Source organism: Saimiri boliviensis, chromosome 5 (genome assembly GCF_048565385.1).
Source record: "Saimiri boliviensis isolate mSaiBol1 chromosome 5, mSaiBol1.pri, whole genome shotgun sequence".
In the NCBI taxonomy this organism is placed as follows: domain Eukaryota; kingdom Metazoa; phylum Chordata; class Mammalia; order Primates; family Cebidae; genus Saimiri; species Saimiri boliviensis.
The window spans coordinates 130,055,585-130,076,612 of NC_133453.1; the positions used below are offsets into that span (position 1 = coordinate 130,055,585).

At 38.9% G+C, this 21,028-nt stretch overlaps 1 protein-coding gene across 11 annotated transcripts in view; it reads left to right on the forward strand.

Annotated features, from left to right (window-relative positions):
- AKAP13 (A-kinase anchoring protein 13) overlaps nucleotides 1–21,028 on the forward strand; it is a 383,896-nt gene that overhangs the window by 132,803 nt on the left and 230,065 nt on the right. For all 11 annotated transcript variants that reach the window (XM_074399972.1, XM_074399973.1, XM_074399971.1 and 8 more), the window contains one exon: nucleotides 5,203–5,246. In XM_074399972.1, coding sequence (XP_074256073.1) covers nucleotides 5,214–5,246 — 33 coding nt within the window. In that variant the 5' untranslated portion in view covers nucleotides 5,203–5,213. The remainder of the gene's footprint in view (nucleotides 1–5,202; nucleotides 5,247–21,028) is intronic.

The following is a 21,028-nucleotide window of genomic DNA, read 5'->3' on the forward strand; positions in this document are numbered from 1 at the left end:
CTCTTTGGCTTATTAAGAGGTTTTTGGTTAATGTTAGACCAGAGGTTGGTACACTATACCTTGCTGACTGGTTATAACTTGATGCCTCTTCTTACAAAGTTTTATTGGAACACAGTCACACCTACTCATTTACATATTGTTTAACAGAGACCGTATGACCTTCAGAGCCTAAAATACTTACCAATTTGTGCTTCACAGGCACTTTGCTGACCACTACTGTGGACACCAGTTTTAATTTAGGTATATAAACATTTTTGTAGCTTTTGAGGTTTTGTATTCATTTGCTCAGGCATATGGGTTGGTGGAGGTGCTTTCTGTTCCTTCTCCTAATCCACAGCGATGTAACTTCATGCCTGAGTTTCTGTGTGGTCCTCTGTAGTGATTGAGTTTTTACATAGTTCTTTGGAGGCAGCTTGAACTTCAGAAATCCCAAAATTTTCGCTATTGCTAGTCTTTGTAAACTTGCACACCCAGGCTGGTGCATTCTGATGATGATGCTCACACTGCATTCTATGAAGAAAAGACTGATGATTGTTTATATTAAAATGCAGGAAGAGAATTGTAGCCACAAGTTTTGCTTCTCTAATCAGGAACACCATAAGAGACTTAATATGTGTGGGCAGTGTGGGAGAATGTTAATTTATAAATTGAGATAGTTGTATGAAAATTGAATGAGTCTTTTTTTTTGACATAAAGTGAATGTGTCTCTTTTATACAGCAGAAAACTATTAAATTTGTTTTTTCTCAGCATTATAAAAGTGGAAAATGTGGGAAGAATACAGATTCTTTTTTTTTTTTTTTTTTTTTTGAGACGGAGTTTCGCTCTTGCTACCCAGGCTGGAGTGCAATGGCGCGATCTCGGCTCACCGCAACCTCCGCTTCCTGGGCTCAGGCAATTCTCCTGCCTCAGCCTCCTGAGTAGCTGGGACTACAGGCACGTGCCACCACGCCCAGCTAATTTTTGTATTTTTAGTAGAGACGGGGTTTCACGAATACAGATTCTTAACTACTGTCCTTCTGCTTATTTCACACCCCTCAAATTTCTGATTCCTTACAACTGTAGCTGACTTTACTACTGAGTGGTAAAATTGATGAACATACTTAAAACTACATCATTTAAGACTTTGAATTTTGACACATTTCCTCCTCTTAAGTCTTTCAAATAGTAGGCAACCTGTGCTGTTCCACTGTGTCTGTCATGTATTGTTTCTGTGTTACGTGAAAGCAGCCCCAGTGATGTTGTGAATTTGCTCAGTCATTTCACTGGTTAATGGGTAAGGAAGAAGTAGGATTTTCTCCCTTAAAATTTCTTGGCGAAATTATTGGATGGGCATGGTATTTTAAAACACCGTTTTAAAAAGGAAAATTTAAAATTTTCCGTTTGGAAAGGCTTGGTCCAAAATCTGACAAAGCAAAGACTTTCAGTTGGTCTTAGTCTTTCAATATGTTTAGTTATTAAGTGTGTTTACTCTGACCAAAAACTACCTTCTCTGTAATATACTCCTTCCTTTAGAACACAGTTGGTGAGTTTGTTTAAATGTGTAAAATAAGTGAGTGCATTATATGCAGTGAAGTTTTACATAGAACCCTGAGTTCTCAGTGTTGCGGCAAGTTTAAGTGTGTAGAACACCTTTTACCTGTTATTTCTTTTACCTTTTTTTGGGGGGTGGGGGGTGGGTAACTGTTCTCAGGGAGGCCTTCCCTCAGCACCATGTTTAAATTGCCATCCCCCTCATTTGCTATTTCTTCTTCTGTTTTATCTACAGAATTTGTTACTATCTGAAAACTATTCAGTGTTTTATTTACCTGTGTTACCCCTAGAATAATACCTATGAAGGTAGGGATTTTTGTCTGATCCTTCTGTACCTGCAGAGCCTTGAGGAGTGTGGTACACTGGAGGTGCACAATGATGCTGAGTTCACAATGTCAGGCAGAGTTGGTAGAATGGAACTAGAAGTGTAGGGCAAGTTTAGATTGGAGGTTGTTAGCAGGAGATCATCTTACGATGTGAAGGGAAAAACACGTTTTAACGTCAGACTGGGTTTGAATCTGGTTCTTCAACTTACCCTTTGACCTTGGTGTTAAATAATTTAACCTTTGAAAGATCAGTTTTTTCACTAGTGAAATAGGGGAAATAGTATCTTTTTAATGAGGATTAAATGTAATATCCAACATAATGATCTGTACATGTTAGTTTTATCTTTCCCCTTATGTGCCAGCATTGTGAAAGTCTAAAAGCAACCTGAATTTACCAGTTTGTTTCTGGAGCGTTCTGGGGTCATTACTTGATTACTTTTGACAGATACATTCTTTTCAGCAGCCTGTGTTGCCAACATAACGGTGACCTGCCCCTCTGACCAGTGTGGGAGGACAGACACTTTGTCATCCCTCTTTTAATCCATGTATCAGAACAACTCTTAAGAGTTGTGGCTTTGAAATATGTTTAGAGGAGTTTATAATTCCAAACAGTTCAGATGACATCAGCTCTTCCTTAGAGTCCTCTGAGTTTGCTCAGCTTCCTCATTCCAATGTGGTGGGAACCATTCAGTTAAATTGATGTTTGTGGTCTTTACACATAGTCGTCCTAAGTTTCTTGCAGATCATGAAACATCAGAGGTCTGCTAAGTCTCTAGTTTGTAGATTTTTCTAATCCAAGCTTGTCCAGCCGCAGCCTGCAGGCTGCATGCAGCCTGCAAAGGCATTGAATGTGGCCCAACACAAGTTCATAAACTTTCTGAAAACATTGGCTGTGCCCGGTGGCTTATGCCTGTAATCCCAGAACTTTGGGAGGCCAAGGCAGGTAGATCACCTGAGGTCAGGAGTTAGAGACCAGCCTGTCCAACATGGTGAAACCCTATCTCTACTTAAAAAATTAACTGGGCATGGTGGCGGGAGCCTGTAATCCCAGCTACTTGGGAGGCTGAGGCGGGAGAATTGCATGGACCCAGGAGACAGAGGTTGCAGTGAGCCAAGATTATGCTACTGCACTACAGCCTGGGCAACAGAGTGAGACTCTGTCTTAAAAACAAACCAACCATTTGAGATTTTTGTTTTTTTGTAATTTTTTTTTAAAGCTTATCGGTTATTAGTATTAGTTTATTTTTTATATGGCCAAAGACAGTTCTTTTCCAGTGTGGCCCAGGGAAGCCAGAAGATTGGACACTGATCCTTTAATTTTTCTTCTGCTTGATGCAGGAACACTTGACAAGTTAGTTAAGGTAGATTAGTTCATAAATTTATGGGTTCTTTCATTCCTATGTCATAGGCAAGTCTGAGCAGGATCTGGAAAGCTCATTCAAAGGCCAGTGAGCACAGTGAGGTTAATTTTAAATTAAACGGATATTTAATACATTGAGAAGGTACTTAAGCTTTTCAATCTTTCTTTTTCATTCATGTTTGCTGTTTGAATCTGATGGGCTTGAAATTGACTTTGTTCTTCTTCTAAAAATGTTGGTTTGTTATTGCTACCTTTCGCAAGCTTGGTTTTCAGTGTGGATTTCTGCAAATGATTTTTGCACCTAAAAGTACAGAGTCATTAAGTGAAGGCAGTTAGAAAGGAAAGAGTACCCCTAGCCAGGTCTGTTACTGGGTATGGAGTGAACCAGAAAATGAATGGGCATGGACATGAGGATGGAGTTGGTTCAGTCAGTGTGAGAAAGCCACCTGTGTGTCACCTTACTACTGCATTGTCCAGCAGAACACATTGAACTTGTGGGCTTGCAACTTGTGTGGAGATTATTTGCATTTAGGAGGCTGATGTAGATTATTTTCCCTCTAAGTGTGTGTTAACTGCTTTTTGGCCAAGTCTTGATCCGAGACATAAACAGCTTGATCTGTGGCAGACCTGTGAGGATTTTAGTATAAAGAGCATTCTGTTATTTGAGTTATATACAGCTACCAAGGCATTGCTTTTCATTCCAAACATTTGGTAATTTCAATTTATTGTTAGTGAGGCTTTTGTGATTTGTTAGAACACAAAGTTTGGGATTTTGTCTGCTTTTTTTTTTTTTGCGTGTATTAATAACATTTTATACTGTTTGTATTGCTGGTTAGTATGTGCCTTCATTTACCTCTTGTGAAAAAGAAACTTCCTCAGATCAAATTATAGTGAAGTCACTTTGGTCTGTTTCTCTGACTCTTAAGAGGATGAAATCACTTTATACTCAAATTCAAGGTACTTGGTAAAGGACGTACCATTCAGAGCATTTATAGACTAGATGAAGTCCTGGTCAAATCACCAAGTTAAACTTTTAAGAACATGCTATTCTTTTTTTGAGACGGAGTTTCGCTCTTGTTACCCAGGCTGGAGTGCAATGGCGCGATCTCGGCTCACCGCAACCTCCGCCTCCTGGGTTCAGGCAGTTCTCCTGCCTCAGCCTCCTGAATAGCTGGGATTACAGGCACGCGCCACCATGCCCAGCTAATTTTTTGTATTTTTAGTAGAGACGGGGTTTCACCATGTTGACCAGGATGGTCTCGATCTTTTGACCTCGTGATCCACCTGCCTCGGCCTCCCAAAGTGCTGGGATTACAGGTTTGAGCCACTGCGCCCGGCAAGAACATGCTATTCTTAATATCGAGGAATTCAACCCTGGAAGCCTTCTCAGTTTTAATGAGATTCTTATGAGGATTCGTTTAGTGAAAATAACCATCGGGGAATCCAGCTATTAATTTTGAGGAGGGTCATGACTTTTAGCGGTTAAAGGGGCAAGTTGTAGCCTCCCTTCTCAGAGAAGGTGTATTAAGAAAGAGTTCTAGGGGTCCCTTGCAATCCTCCTTTCACTTTCCAGGCTTCTTGGTAAGACTGGAAGAAGTCCCTGAGCAAACAGCATTTTGGGAGTTTGAGGGACTACGTAAAAATGTAAGTGAACATGCAGTAGTTTTATTTTGATAACTGCTTTAAATATCCTGTTGGTGGTTGAAACTTCTGTGACAGTGAAGCATTTTATGAAGCATTTTATCTTTATTTTTCAATCCAAAAGTCTTTCTTCCCCACTTGAAAAGATTGAGTCTGGGATCAATCCCTCACCCCATCTCCTTCCTAAATCTCTTAGTGTATAGTATACAGCTGGGCATATAGTAATATCTAGCATGGGATTGTACTCAGAGCTATGCTTGACATCTAGGACTTTAGGTGGCTTATATATTTTTGATGACAGCTTTTAATTTTATTCTCATTTATTTATTTCATTTCTGTTTCAGTGTCCTGGGTCATGAAACTTACTCCACAACAAGCTCCCTTATATGTGAGTAAATTCTGAGATTTTAAAAAATTTTGTATTTATCTGTTCTGTTTACTTGTTCTAATAAGCTCACACTCTCGTAATTGTCCTGCAAAACAGTACTGTAGCTCCTTGTTTTTACCTGCACTGCATTCCTGAAAAAGTAGTGTGGAGATCCTCCTACTGCCACCGTGATTTACCTTATGTTGCAACTAGGTGGCACTATGTCTTTGGCAAGAGTGCTGTTTTCTTTAGGACTTTTGAGTGAAAACTGGTATATCATTTCTGTAAAGTGAGGGACTTAGAAGATAAAACTGATGAATGATTGAATCAAGGCTGGAAAAGGTAAGCTCTAGGCAACGATTCTTTATTATTGTAAGAGTGAATTAGTTGAATTTGGGTGGCGAAAATTGCCTGTTTGATGAGAAGCCAGCTTAGTGTTGTGGATGGTAGGGCTATGAGAGGCCCGTAGATGTTGGGTTGCTATGTTCTGGAAGGGGTGAGAAAATTTATTTGTAATAGGACTTGAATCAGGTCTTGAAGAATAAGGATCATTTACTTGCCCACAACGTTCCCAGAATTAGTTGAAGACAAAAGGCAAATGGTCAGGGAATGGGAGGCAGTTAACATAGTGTTGGATGAATAGTGGGGGTTGGTCAGTGGAAACTCTAGCCCACCCAAATTTGTGTCAGGGAATAATGGGAGATAAGCCTAAAAAGATGGATAAAGCTCAGTTGTAAAGGAAGACAAAGGTGTGGGGATTTTGTTTTGTGATCACCAAGGAGTCATTGATGATGTTTGTTTTAAAGATGCTTTTCCTTTTATGTATAAATACATAAATATATTGGACCATGCTGTATTAATAATAGTCATTTACCTTTCTAACATAAAATGTTCATGTAACTTCTGCATAGCTGATTTTTATATTAAACGTAACATGTAAAGAAAAATACGTGTTCTTAAGAGGTTTTATGTATTCATTTTCTTTCTAGACGACCTGGAGATTATTATGTTCACCAGTGGGTTTGCATGTGAACTGAGTACCTTGGGTGGTTTTTTTGTTTGTTTGTTTGTTTGTTTGCTTTTTAAATGAAAACAGGTCTTGCATTGTCATCCTTGTTGGAATGCAATGGAGTGATTATAGTTGACTATAGCTTCGCAGTCCTGGGCTCAGGCAATCCTGCCTTAGCCTCTTGAGTAACTGGGAGTACAGGTATATGCCACCATGCCGAGCTAAATTCTCCCTTTTAAAGTGTGTGATTCTTTGGCTTTTAGTATGTATACAGTTGTGCAGTCATCACCAATCTCTGACTTCAGAACATTTTCATCACACCCCAAAAAAGCACCATATACATCAGCAGTCACTTACTATTCCCTGCTCCTTTCAGCCTGAGGCAACCACTTAAATGCTTTCTGTCTTTATTGATATACCTATTCTGGAAAGTTCATATTTATATATCTATATCTATATCTATATCTATATCTATATCTATATCTATATCTATATCGATAGATATATGTAGTCATGCAATACATGGCCTTTTATGACTGGCTTCTTTAGTTTAGCTAATGTTTCCAAGATTCACCCATGTTAGAGCATGTATCAGTACCTTGTTCTTTCTATTAATGAATAACAGTCCAATGCGTGGATATATATCACTATTTACTCATCCATTCATTGGTTGATGGGCAGTTGATTTGTTTCCACTTTTGGTCTATTATGAATAATGCTGCTGTGAACAGCAAAGTTCTGGTGAAGACATATATTTTCATTTCTCTTGAGTATATACCTAAGAGTAGAATTGCTTGGGTATATGATAACTGTGTTTAAATTTTGAGAAATTGGAAAACTGTTTTCTACAGTGGCTGCAACATTTTGCATTGCTACCAGTGGTGTATAAGGACTTCGGTTTTTCAATATGCTTGCCAACACAAGTTTTCTGACTTTGATTTATAGCCATCCTAATAGGTGTGAAATGATAGCCTCATTGTGGTTTTGATTTTGCATTTCCCAAACGGTGAATAATTTTGAGCATCTTTTTATGTGCATATTGGCCATTTTTCTGTGTCTTTGGAGAAATGCCTATTCAGCTCCTTTGCCCGTTTTTAAATTGGGTTATTTGTCTTATTAAATTGGGAGGGTTCTTTGTATATTTTGACTACAGGTCCCTTATCGGATACATGATTTGCAAAAAATTTCTCTCATTCTGTGGGTTGTCGTTTCACTTTCTTGATGGTATCCGTTCAAGCAGAATTTCAGTTTTGATAATGTTCTGTTGTCATTTTGTTTTTTTGTTTGTTTGTTTCTTTTTTTTGCATCATATCTAAGAATAAGTCTTTTCCTAACCCAAAGTCAGAGATCTACTCCCATGTTTTCCTCTAGGAATTTTACAGGTTTTGCTCTTGCATTTAGGTATGTACTCTTAAGAGTTAATTTTTGTGTATTTTGTAAGGGAAGAATCCAACTTTGTTCTTTTGCGTGTGAATCTCTAATTGTTCCAGCACCATTTGTTGAAAGACTGTTCTTTCCCCATTGAAGGATCTTGGACATCCTTGTTGAAATTGATCATAAATGTAAGGAATTTTTTCTGGACTCTGAATTTGGTTTCATTTAGGAGTCAATTTCTTTCATCAGTGTTTTGTAGTTTTCACTGTATAAACTTGGTACTTTCTTGAAATTTGTTGCTTATTTTACTCATTTTGATGCTATTAATTTTGTTAATTTTTCATTTTTTGGTAATTGCTTATATATAAAAATGCTGTTGATTTTTGCATACTGATCTCTGAAGCTCTAATCTTGTTTCAGAGATCAATTATAAACTATAGTGTGGCTTGTTTGTTTGGCGACAGTTTTTAAGTGGATGTCTTAGACTTTTCTATGTACAGGATTAAGTAATTGGAGACTGTTTTCTTTTTTTCCAATCTGGATGTCTTTTACTACTTTTTCTTGCCTAATTGCCCTGGGAAGCATCTCTGGTAGAACATTGAATAGAAGTGGTAAGCACAGACATCCTTGTAATACTTAATGGAGCAATGTGTTATCCTCTTTTTAAAAGGAGAGTAACTGTGTTGGATTCTCAGTGAATGGAGTCAAGTCCCAAGGATATACGCTATTGATGAGGAAAAGTAGATATTTTATGATAGTCCACTGGGCAGGGTGGTGGCGGCAGTTCTCTGTACCTAGGGAAAGAAAGAATAAGCAAAAGAACAGAAAGCTTGTGAAGTTTTCCTTTTAGATCATATTTGGGATCTGCCAGGGTGAATATAATCAGTAGAAGAGAGAATATTGCTACCAAAGAAGGAAAAACACTGTATCCAGAGAACTTTTATCTGTCAGTTAAGGCAAATAGGCTGGACTTCAAATAAATGCTTTAACCAGACTTTGAATAAAGGTGTATCCAGAATACATTGCAATAGTTAAAAATGTAAGAAAGGTTCCAGAGTGTATGGGTGGCAGTACTGTTGAGTGTTTAAATGAAGTTCCTTTAATGAATTAAAATGTTGACTGTAGAATGTGCAGGACACTGGCCTGAAACTTAGGAGACCAGTAGCTCAATATGGCTATGACTTGGTTTTCATGCCTGTGTGTTTGTATGAGTATAACCTTTATGTTAGGCAAGCTAGTTACATCACTAAGTCGGGTTTTTCTTAAAGCCTCCGCAAAAGTATTGATCATTGCCAGATGAATTTATAAGAATTGCAATTTCAGTTCCATTTAGTGGTAGTGCTAAAAACTTTGAGTAGCTTAGTAATAACCTTCTCAGTATGAGGGCCTGGATAGTTTAGAGAGAGTAAAGATGGAGAAGCAGTAGCAGACGCAAGAAATATTTCAAAAGAAACAGCAGGTCCAAATGCTTTATTAGACATGTGAAAGAGAACCATGAATTAGTTGATTGAGACCTTGAGTGTGACTGACAGCTGATGCTATCATCAGGTATAGAAAAGGAAGTGATGAGCTTGTTTTGTTGTTGTTGTTGTTGTTGTTGTTGTTGTTGTTGTTTTGAGGAGGAATCTTGCTCTGTTGCCAGGCTGGAGTGCAGTGACACAATCTTGGCTCACTGCAACCTCCGCCTCCCAGGTTCAAGTGATTCCCCTGCCTCAGTCTCCTGTGTAGCTGGGACTATAGGTGCATACCACCACCATGCCCGGCTAGTTTTTTGTAGTTTGGTAGAGACGGGGTTTCACCAAGGTGACCAGGATGGTCTTGGTCTCCTGATCCCTTGATCCACCCATATCTGCCTCCCAAATTACAGGTGTGAGCCACTGTGTAGGCCGATGAGCTTGTTCTTTATACATGTTAAATAAAGGCACATGGGTGTCCTGTTGATAGGTGGAGGTGTGGGCTTGAAGCTACAGAGCAAGGAAGTTGGTTTTGAAGTGAGATAGTTTGAGTCATCTCTAAGAAATTGATTCTTTTGACTTTGAAAAGAGATGAGCTCTTTGAGAAAGTAAGAGTGGATGGAATTAGTATAGTGAATTTTGGTGTAGAAGACAAAGTTGAGTCAAGAAAGGAGCACCAGAAACCTGGGTTGCATTAGAGCCTTAGACATTTTATTCCTGGAGTTACTTAATTTCACTTATACATCAAGATTGGAAGTAAACTTTGGACCCTAGCTGGGCAATTTATGCTTTTATTCAGGTGCCTTTTTTGTGCCAAGACCTGTTCTGGATGCTGGAGATTTAGCCATGAACAAAACAGAAGGTCCCTGCTCTCCTGGTACTTGCATTGTAGTGAGAAAAAGGAAGACAGCAAGATAACATATCAGGAAGAAAGGTTCTGTGAACATAAACAAAATGGCAGTGTGATGGTGCCTGACTAGGGGCTATTTTATGTTGGGTGGTCAGGGAAGGCTTTTGAGGGGCATATTATTTAGGCTGAGACCTGAAGGAGCCAGTATGTGAAGATCCTGGAAGTGTTCTAGCCCAAGAGAACAACTGCAGAAACTCTAAAGTGAGAAGTAGCTTAATATGTTTGAGGAACAGAACAAGAGCTGGGGCTTAGTGAGTGCAAGGGCAGGGAGAGGGGGCAATCTCTTCTCCTGGATAAGATTGGAGGTTTAGGGAGGCGATGAGGAAAAAGTTGGATCTAGTAGGATTTAACAGACCATTGGATAATCTTCCTGGGCCTACCTTCTCTCACATCTAAACCCTGCTGCAGCACCCATGCCTGTGTGTATTTGGAAAACTTGAGAGCTCCTGCTGGCTTGAGGGCAAGTCACATCTCTTAGGGATACTGGGATGTATCCTAATGTGGATCTGCTGACCGTGGGCAGACAGGATTCTTAGGTAGTTTAAACATACATATTTTGGACTGCCCTTTTGAGGGAAAAATGGTTTTAGTCCTTTCTAGTTATCGTTAAATTCACATTTAGATATAAATGGAAGTTCTTGAATTGAAAAAAAAATTTTTTTAAGCAGATTTAGCTCTTATGAGAGGATAGTATAATAAAGAATACTTCTTTGTTTTTGTAGCATTTCATGGCTGAGTTGCTTTTTGGGAGAAAAACCATACATTTTCAACACTTGCTTCTGTTAGTCTATTTGTGAACCTCAATAAGTGGTGTATAATATGATTTAAGAGGAGTCCTTTCAATCTCTCATTTCTTGTGGATACTTTACCTGCTGTTGTGTAACATTGATTTGTATCACTGGTAACCTTTCTGGATGACAACTCCTTAAAAACGAGCTGATGTTTGGATAGTACCTCATAGTTAAGAAAGCAGATTTGTATACCTAATGTTATGCATGCAGTGCTCACAGCCATGTTACCAGTGTGAGAGCAGAGGAAGCTGCATTGTTAGCCGTGTCATAGATAAGGCAACATAAGCTTAAGACAGTTCAACTAGTGAGTGAATGACAGAAATGGGGCTTTACCAGAAATGGTTACTCTGAAGTTCATTTTCATTTTTCTATGTACCAAGCAGTTTTATTACAGATACCAAGCCCACAACTATTCCATAAGACACAAACATTTCACAGTACTTAATATTATAGAAACTTACACAAATAAATTCCTTTTAAAAAATAGGTAACCCAAGTTTACTCTTCCATTTCATGTTTTAAAGATTTAATGAAATAACTTTATTTGAAATAACTTCAAGGCCGAGTACAGTGGCTCATGCCTGTAATCCTGGTACCTTGGGAGGAGGCCAAGACAGGAGGATCGCTCGAGCCCGGGAGTTCAAGGCTGCAGTGAGCTATGGTCACATCACTGACTGCACTACAGCCTGGGCTACAGAGCAAGACCCCATCTCAAAAAAGCAAAACAAAACAAAATAAATTTATAGAAAAATTACAGGAAGAATACAATAACTTTACCTCTGTCATCTGTTATTAAGTCACATTTGCTTGTTCTCTGTATTATATATTTTTATTTGTTTTAGCCATTTGAAAATTGCAGACACTATACTCCGTTCCCCTTAAATATTTCAGCATATGTTTACTAAGAACTAGGACATTCTTTTCATAACCACAGTATAATTAACAAAAACAGGAATTGTAACATTGATGTAATACTTTTATATGATGTAAGTCCATATTCACATTTCTCTAATTTTCCCAATAATGTCCTTAATAGCATCTATTTCTCTTTTCCACCAGGATTTAAACACATTATATTAATATCTCTTTAGTGTCTTAATCAGGAGCTATTCCTCTGCTTTTTTTCATGAGATTGACATTTTTGAAGAGTGTAGGTGAGTTATTTTGTAGCGTGTTTTCTCATCGGCAACAATACTGCATAAGTGATGTCCTTGGTGTGTCATATTAGGAGGACACATGATTTATTTCCCTATCATTGGAAATGTTAACTTCAATATCTTAGTTAAGGTTGCGTTGAATTTTCATAATTTATCTGTTCTAGAGGAATTGGGCATATAAGAGATGGTGTAAGTAGTTGTTCACTTTCCCCTTCTAAAGTTTTTTTCTGGTTTGGAAGTACCTCTTTTGTGTGTTGGATTTTCCTATAATGGGGTACGCTTGTTCTGTGCAGGGGGTACCCTTGAATATAGGTGAAAGGGCTGATGTCATTTTGAGTGATAAAGTGCCTGACGTTTAAGGGAGCATTGGCTCTGTCTTTGTGGATACACATGGTTATTTAACAAACGTAATTCTCAGCTGAGTTATGACAACCATTTTTAATATGGAATATAGTAGGCACTCAGTAAACATTAATTGAGCGAGTGAATGAAATACAGTTTAGATAAGACTACTAAAATTTTAGTGAAATTCACTTTTTGACAGAGCTACTTTTTTTTTTTTTTCCTTATTTGGACAGAGCTACTTTTTTAAAAAAAGTTGCTCACTGATTTGTTTCCCAGGTTTCATTTATTAATCTACCTAGCGTAGGCCCTGAATAGTTAGTGATGTCATCTTTATTATTGAAGATGTGGCCAACAGGGAAATGAAGGTGATAACCTTGTCTTTGTGGTGCATGTGGAACCTTCTTTAAAACTGTAAGGAAATCCTTATAGCATCCATATGAAGTATAGCTGAGTGTGTTTGATAGAGTTTTATTGTAGAGATGTATTCTGTGAGATAACTAACTCACCTAGTTGAAGAAGCTAGTAGAAATAGAGCCTGTAACTCTCGAGTCCTGAATTAGCTTAGTTTCTATGGGATTTATAATCTGAGCCATTTGTTTACAGCAAGCCACGTGACAGCTTGTATTTTTTTTATGAACATAGTACATGTACCCTTTATCTCTAGAGCTCTTCTCACTGTCAAGATAAAAAGCATAGTCTTGTCCCAGACGGGATAAGGGATACAGCATGCTGTCAGATGATAAAAAAGCCAAGCACACAAAGGAAAGGTTGGTATTTATAAAACAAACAGAATGGGCTCTATCAGCACTCCCACACTCTAAAGCCCTACTGGATCTAGCAACCTAGCAACTAGACACTAGCAACAGTAAATAAATCCTCCTCCAGACAACAGCTGAAAAGGAAGCAAGATTTTTAGACTTCCGATGAAGGAGGAGGAAAGGGCCTTTGGATGCCCCTTGTCTTAGGCCCCAGGCTTAGTCTGGAAGAAATGTGTCTAGGCCAGACCTGAAGCTCTGCAAGGTACAAGGAAATAATAGCTATCAAGAATTAGGAGATGTGGATAAGTCCCATACTATGTATGCCAGAGAAAGTCACTTCCTCTGTCCTCTCATCACTTTACTACACCCAAGTGAATGTCCCACAGTCAACTCTGCATGTGGGAATGGACTTTATGGGAGAGGTCAGGACTGGTGACACATCTGATGAGTCATAGGGATCATTGTATTTTAGGAGTGGTTGAGCCCCCAGTCTTCTGGGAGAGTGAGGAAACTGAACTACAGAGAGAGATTGGAGGGGATTGGACTACAGTTTCACAGATCAGGTAGCAGAATCTGCAAATAATTAGCTTAGCTGGTGTATAGGAGGCAGGTCCCTAATTGGTTTGAATTTAATTACTCAAAGTACGTGCACAGAGAAGTTGTAGTATAAGATTCAGAACAAATGGGCTAAGTAAGAGAGTAAGTATAGCAATTGGAAGATGAAGAAGAGAGGAATATTCAAAAAGGTAACATTGTGCTTTTCTTGGTGGAGTGAACAGATGAGGATTAGACTGTCTTCATGGACTGCAGATACATTAAAAAATAGTCTACAGTCATTGTTTGAAATCCGTCTATAGTGGAAGAAGTAGTGAAGATAAAATGTGCTTTGTGACTTTTCATAGAGGAAAGTCAGTAATAGCCATCTCAATAAAGTATATGCTCAGCTATTTCGTCTTTATACCTAGAGATTCCTCAAGAGGTTGGTCACATATTAGCCATGGATCAAAGAGGGAAGGACCAAGGCCCTGGAACAATAAGGCATTTCTCTGGTAAAGCTCAGCTCCCCGGTTCTTTGATGCTTTTTCTGTGTTAGAAGAATAATGTTCTTTACTGGTTTCCACAACGTTTTGATGGGCATTGGACTCTTCTGGTTAATGATACGTGCAGCTGTAACTCCAGAGTGGATGGATCTACCTAACATAGACCTAGTTGGTTTATATTGGATGCTGATGATTCACTAACTTAAATGACCATAACACATTTCAAGAGGAGAAATTTGGGGTGCGTATCTCAGATTTTTCAGTTGTAAACTTGCTTTTTTTGTGTGTCTCGAAAGATTGGTGGTCTATTGAACATCTCTCTGTCTCCCTCAGGAAAGCCAAACAACATATTTTTGCCCCATGCAAATTAAATACTTTTTAAAGCCAGTGAGATACTCAGATGGGAGATGCAAATTTCTCCAAGGTAATATGTGGGATAATAATCATTACCTGCCATATGTTTGGGATAAAATCCACACTTATTAGATTTTCAAGGGGAAGAGCCATTCCAATTACAAAACAAATTTCCAGAACCCCAACAGATCTGGTTGATTATGTCCTCCTTCCTCTCTTGTTTTCTCTGAGTACCAAATGTTTTTGCATGTAACTGCTTCTGGGAGGAGGCAAAACATCCTGATGATAGAAGAACATCATAAGAAAGAATATCTGGCACTGGATGTCTTTATTTAAAATGTGCAAAACAATCTCCAGTGATTTTAAACTCTTTCTGTTAGAATAGGGACCATTCCTTATGATGATGTTCTGTTTTCCCAAGGAAAAGTTAGAGTACTAGTATTGGTTGAGAACCAACTCTTGACAAGGTACCATGCCCAGCACTTAATACACACTGCCTGATTTAATCATGACAACAAAGCTTTGGTTATTATATATCCACTTTACAGCCAGGAAAGTGAGGACTCAAAGGGGCACCTAAGTTGTCTAAGATTGCACAGCTGCAGTGGATGAGTGGCTACAAAGCCCTCCTCCCATTTTCTTTTTTCCCCCAAAAGCCCATTTAAAGAAGGGAAATCAGAAGAGTACATCCACTGGACCTGCGTTTAGATCTTGAGGAAAAACTTGTCAGAGTGATTTTCTGCCACCGCATTGGGTTTCTGTTTACTCCAGGCACGTTTTCAGCCTCTGTGAAGACTTGGACTTTGTGTAGTAGATTAACATACTGTTCTGTTTATGCTAATTAGAACAGACCTCACAACCCAAGCAATACCAGAAGACAAGCATGCACGCAGAGATACTGTGATTAGGAGGAGGAGGCTTTAAAATTTTATAAGTTAAAAAAATTTATTCCTGAACAAATGTAGTTTGCATAAATAATTAAATTTTTGAAGGGCCGCAGAAATTAGGTTACCTCAGCTTAATGTTCTCAGTTGCCTCCTTATAGGGAAGACTAATTTGGTAATGGCCCAATTTTAGAGTTCTTCCTAGGAAATGTGTTTCCACAGTAGGCTCTGAAATAACCTGGCTGTGCTTCTCGCTTGGCTGTTAGGATACATTTTGCTTATACAAAGAACCTTATCAGTCTCCTGATCTCTTAAATGGATTATCTGCCTTTGCCTTAACAATACATTTCTGATGGGTCTGCTCCAGCATCTTGTGGACTCGTGGCCCTGTCCAGCCAGATCTGAGACCTCCATTTAAATATGGATATTGTGACTAGTGCCAGAGAAATAAGGAAGTCAATAGTTCCTCAATCTAGCTTTTGATAGTTTTACAGAGCAGGAATTTCAGTTTTCTTCTGTTGGACTTTTATTAATCAGTTTCCAGAAACTTGCTTTGAAGTTAATGGGTTTTACATTTGTAAGTAGCATTTTCTCATTTTTCCTTGGCATTTTTAGAACAGACAAAGGTACATTGGTCAAAGACTTTTCAGGGCCTTTTTTACAGGATGCTTTTTAAATAACTTGGTGTTTCCCAAGCTGTCAAATAACAGTGAGGGGATTAAAATTGCTGTTTGATACTAGCGAAGAAAAATCTCGCTGTCCAAGGAAGATTGAAACATACCAGTCTGTACCTTTAATTCATTTAAAACAAGTATTTGTGAAGCAACTGTTAGATGAATGGGAGATCTGATCTTAGAGGAATAGATTCTTTCATGGGGAGGCAGGGGCTCAGATGCATGAGTAGATAAACTACAGTGCAAGCAATATCGATTGGAGTGCTAGATGAGCTGGGCAGAAAGTGATTGTCCATAGCAGGGAGAGGAATTAAATATTGGTAGATTTGATTGGGAAGCCTTCAGAAAAGATAGGGGCTCTACCAGCCTGGATAGATAGCTGTGGAGACAGGGAAGAGCAGAGTGAGAGGAGGAAGCACAGTCTTTGGAGTGAGGCATGGAAGAGTGTTACCAGTTGTGGTGAGAGACTTTGCTTGACTAGGGTGGGCAGGTGACATTGAAGTATACTTGGAGATGAGATTATATAGCTGCTCTGTTCAGTAATGTAGTCATTAGCCACTTGTGGCTGTTTAAGTAACGTGAAATAAAGTTAAAAATTCACTTCATCTGAAATATTGCTCAGTTGCTACACATAGCTAGTGGCTACCATATTGAGTGCAGATAGAAAATATTTCCATCATTGCAGAAAATTCTGTTGATCAGCACTGATAGAAGAAATACGGGCTTTTACACAGGTTGACAGTGCGAAGACCAACTGGAGATCTTTTGACTTGGCAAATAGTAGCGTGATGGAAGTCATACCCAAAATAGAGAGTAGGAGAGCAGTGAAAGGTTATCAAATAAGTAGGCCTGTCACTTAACCGTTACAGCATACAGAATGAGATCTGGGGATGATTAAGCTGTTGTGAAGGAAGAACAATTGGATTTTGCGTGGTAGAATGACTGAAAGCATCAAAGAGCTACAGATACAACCACTGAGGGTTTCAGCGTGAGAGACAGAGGGAGAATGGTGTAGTATCAATGAGCGAACAGTTTGGAGGAGCTGCTGCCTTGGAAGCCTGGTTGGGGAGAACAGTCATGTTTTTACAAACTTAGAGTGTGGTATAAGGATTAAATGAGGTGATACATATATTAGGCACAGTGAGCCAGATCATGGATAAAAACTTGAGATACAGTGGTGTTTAAAAAGAGACCTACCTCCTTTATTTTGGCATAGTTTGAAAGCATATAAAAATTACATTGTATGGCATTCTTTCGTCTTCTGCGTAAATACTTGTGCTGAGAGCTCTTCCCCTTGTTAGCTTAGATAGCAACTATCTTTTACTGAACACCATCCTTGTAAGGTGACTTAGGTACTTTATCTCCTCACCCATGTGAGATCCATTTTACAGATGAAGGAACATAGCTAGAAAGAGGTGAAGCAGTAATTCGAACTAAAAGCTTTGCTTTCCCATTTTATCTCTGCATGTGAGGATGGTTTCACTATCTCCTCCTCAGATTGATACTGTGATTTCTTGATCTGGTCATCTGAAGCCTGACGCCAACGTCACATCTACATTTAGAGGTTGTCTTCAGCACTGAACTCCATTTGCCATCTCTCTTTTGAAACGTAAGGTATACATCCTCTAAGACTTGCTTACTGTCGGTGGTAACTGGTATGTGGGATGACCTGGAATGACTGCCACCTGGATGTCTCCAGGGCACTGGATCTCAATGTGAGGTCCACAACCAGTAGCAGCAGCTTGAGCATCACTAGGAACTTGGTAGAAATGCAAGTGTTAAGGCCCCATCCCAGATCGAAATGCCTGAGGGTGGAACCCAAAAAGCCCTTCACGTGATTCTGATGCACTCCAAAGTTTCAGTATATAAATCAAGTGAACAAAAAGGATAGTTTTAAAAATCTCCGATGAATTAAATTGGAACTGTTTGGGTGCATTTATATTTTTCAGTACGCTGACTGTGTAACCCATCAGCAACGGTTGCCTGTGAAGATGCATGGGAAGGTATACATATTAAGTGAGATGTTATTTCAAAAGGACAGATCTATGGTTGGTTGGTTGGTTGGTTTTTTTAAAGGCTAGCTTTGTGAGTAAATTATCCCTATGTTATAGTCTCAGAATAATATCAAGGTGTGTACTGTTGAATACAGGGTTGGTTCTTTATAAGAGATAGTGATTTTCAGTGGACATTTAAGGGAGTTAACACTTAATATTTTTCATGGTATTTTTATGTCAGAATTTTTCATGAACTCTTCCTTGTACGATTGTAGATAATTAAGGCCCCATATGCTTTGCAGTAGTAGCAGCAGCTCAGATTATGATGCAGATGGAACTGGTAAGAGCAGTAGGTTTTGGAGTGAGGTTGTAGACAGGCTGCTGAGACTGATTTTTGGACAGCATGAATGAAAGCAATATTTGGATGTCAGCATTCAGAGTTTAAAAGTCCCTAGCTATGGAACCCACAATGAGTCAGTGGTACTCCAGATAAACCAATTCCAACTCTCTGTGTAGCCATGTGAAACTGTTACAGCGTTTCTTCTCTCTGAATCACACCACCCAGCCCCACCAATCCCTAACACATGCACAAAGAAAAGCGCTCATCTTTCAGGATTCATTTCCTGCCACTTGACTCTGTGGAGCCCCTCCTGAGCTTTCATCCTCCTGTGGATCGGTGACTCCTACTCCCATTCCCCAGCTACTCTGTGCAGATTTCACTGTAACACCTTGAGCACTTTAGATGCACATTTGTATGGATGCCTTTTCCATTTACTATGTTTCTTGAGGGCAGAGTTTTTGTATTTGAATTATTATTTTATTGCTCTCATTTTTACTTCAACTTCGATCACAGGACTTTGTACATAATAAGTGCTAGTATTTTTTATTGTTTCCAAGTAGAATTAAAGTTGTTCTTTGGGAAAGGGTGTTGCCTCATGCATAAATAATTATGTCTGATTTACCAAAGATGAGATTTTTCTTTTTGGTTAAGATTTATGACCCTAAAGGGAAGGTCACTGTAGTTCATCAGCCAATAAATGAAACCACACAGGGGGACTTTTTAATCTGGGACAGTGTGTCACTTGAGAGCCTCTAAGAGACACCCTCCTAGTGAAAACCTGGGACTGACACTAGGTGAAAAACTGAATTTCAGCCACAATAGCCTAGTACTTCTGTGTGGTGTGTGAGTTATTCACTTGGAACTCTATATTTGCTTGCTTCTTACTAGACTAACCTCATTTTATTGGTCTGGCAAACCTATGAATTAGGAGCAGTTGTTTTCTTACTTTACAGATGGAGAAACTAAGACAGGAAGGTTTATATTTTAAAGTTCTAGTATGTTGATTATAAGATTTTCGTTGCCCTCTTTGAAAATTGTCTCCTGAGATGAGACTATTAGCTAGATTTGTAAAGTCTGCCCATTGAATCTATAATTCAGAAATCTGCAGTTAGCTCCCTTAAGTAGAACGTTGGGAACATTTATTTGTATCATCAGGGAGGTAAAAATTACATTTTTCTGGAATATACGTGAATTTATTGATTGATTGATGGGTTGGTAATGCACATCTTTAGTACTTTTTCCTCATTCAGACACATTTTCTCCAGAGATTTCTGCTTATTTCCTTTTGGATCCTTTTATGTGGGGGGGCTGTAACTTAGGGTATTTATCTTCAAGTGTAGAGAATGTCACCTGTACACCCAGAAATTTGTTTGTTACTCCTTTTAAACCAGGAAGGAGCTGTTGGCAATTGTGTCTTTGGAGCCTTTCACAAAGCTCTGTGTCTGGATTAACTGCTGACCCCATGTGATACACAGAGCATCTGGCGGCTGGGGTGGAATTCTCAGCTGTCTCTCTTTGTTATGTCCACAGAAGGAAATGTGAGTTTTATCTTACTGCTCAGGCGATGGTACATTCCTTTAATAGTTCATGGGACCCACCAATCTGATTGTGGGAGCATTTCCTACTGTTCCTGTCATCTTCCGGAATTAAAGAAGGCCAGGGTTGATCTGAACCTACTCTCACTCATGAACAGTTTTCTTCTCAGTCACCTTTTGTGTTCCTAAATTCTACTTTGAGTAAAGTGTATTATTGTGTAGTTTGTCCTATCTTGTATAGTTTAGGGATCCCAGGCAGCATATTAAGAAGCTACAAATACGGGTATTTCTTGTAGCCAATGTTGTTCCACCACAAATCCTCACTTTCCAGATATTTCTGAAATTTATTGTATTCTTGCCACCATATACTCATGACTGTATTGTCCATGTCTTGCTAAATCTCAGAATACAAGGTAATTCTTCTCTTTGACCATGAGACAGATACGGGTGTTTTAAAAAATGGTGTGCCAAGATTTCAGTTTTTCTGGTGAATATGGGATGTTGATTTTTCATTTGCCGTAATGTATATGTGTGCATTTGTATGCAGTAGAGGTTGATTGAAAAGTGTATTGTGTTCAAATGCTGATCTTAATTAACTCCATTTATTCCATACCTGCTAGTAACTTAACCACTACGTTGTGTGTCCTAAATTCATTTTTCTTGTTTAATCATCTCAATGATCTCATGAGATAACTATTGTTTTCTATATTTTAAAGGAGAAGAAAGTGTCAGAGAACTTTTGTCACTTGCTGAGGTCATGCAGCTAGTAAGAGTAAAGTTAGAATTCAAACCAGACCTCTATATTCAGAAACGTGGGCTTTTATGATGTCAGCATATTGCTCCTCTGTCTGCTTTTAACCCTGCATGGTGCAGGGAAGAAGCATGCTATTGTTGAGGACTTGTAAAATAAGGATGTTGGTGAAATTTTTAAAGTGAGAAGGAGACACTGAAAAGTGGAATTTGTCTGGAAGAAGGGGAACCATTTAGGGACAGACAGTAGATCTTTGTGGTAACTGGTACAGTAGAGCATGGGGCTGTGGGGTCACTGGTTCCTTCTCTAACTTAAGCATGCATTTGGGTCACGAGGAGGACTTATTAAAACTCAGATTGCTGCGCCAGACCCCAGAGTGTCTGATTTTCTAGGTTTGGGACGGGGGCGAAAATTTGCATTTCTGTTCCAAGGT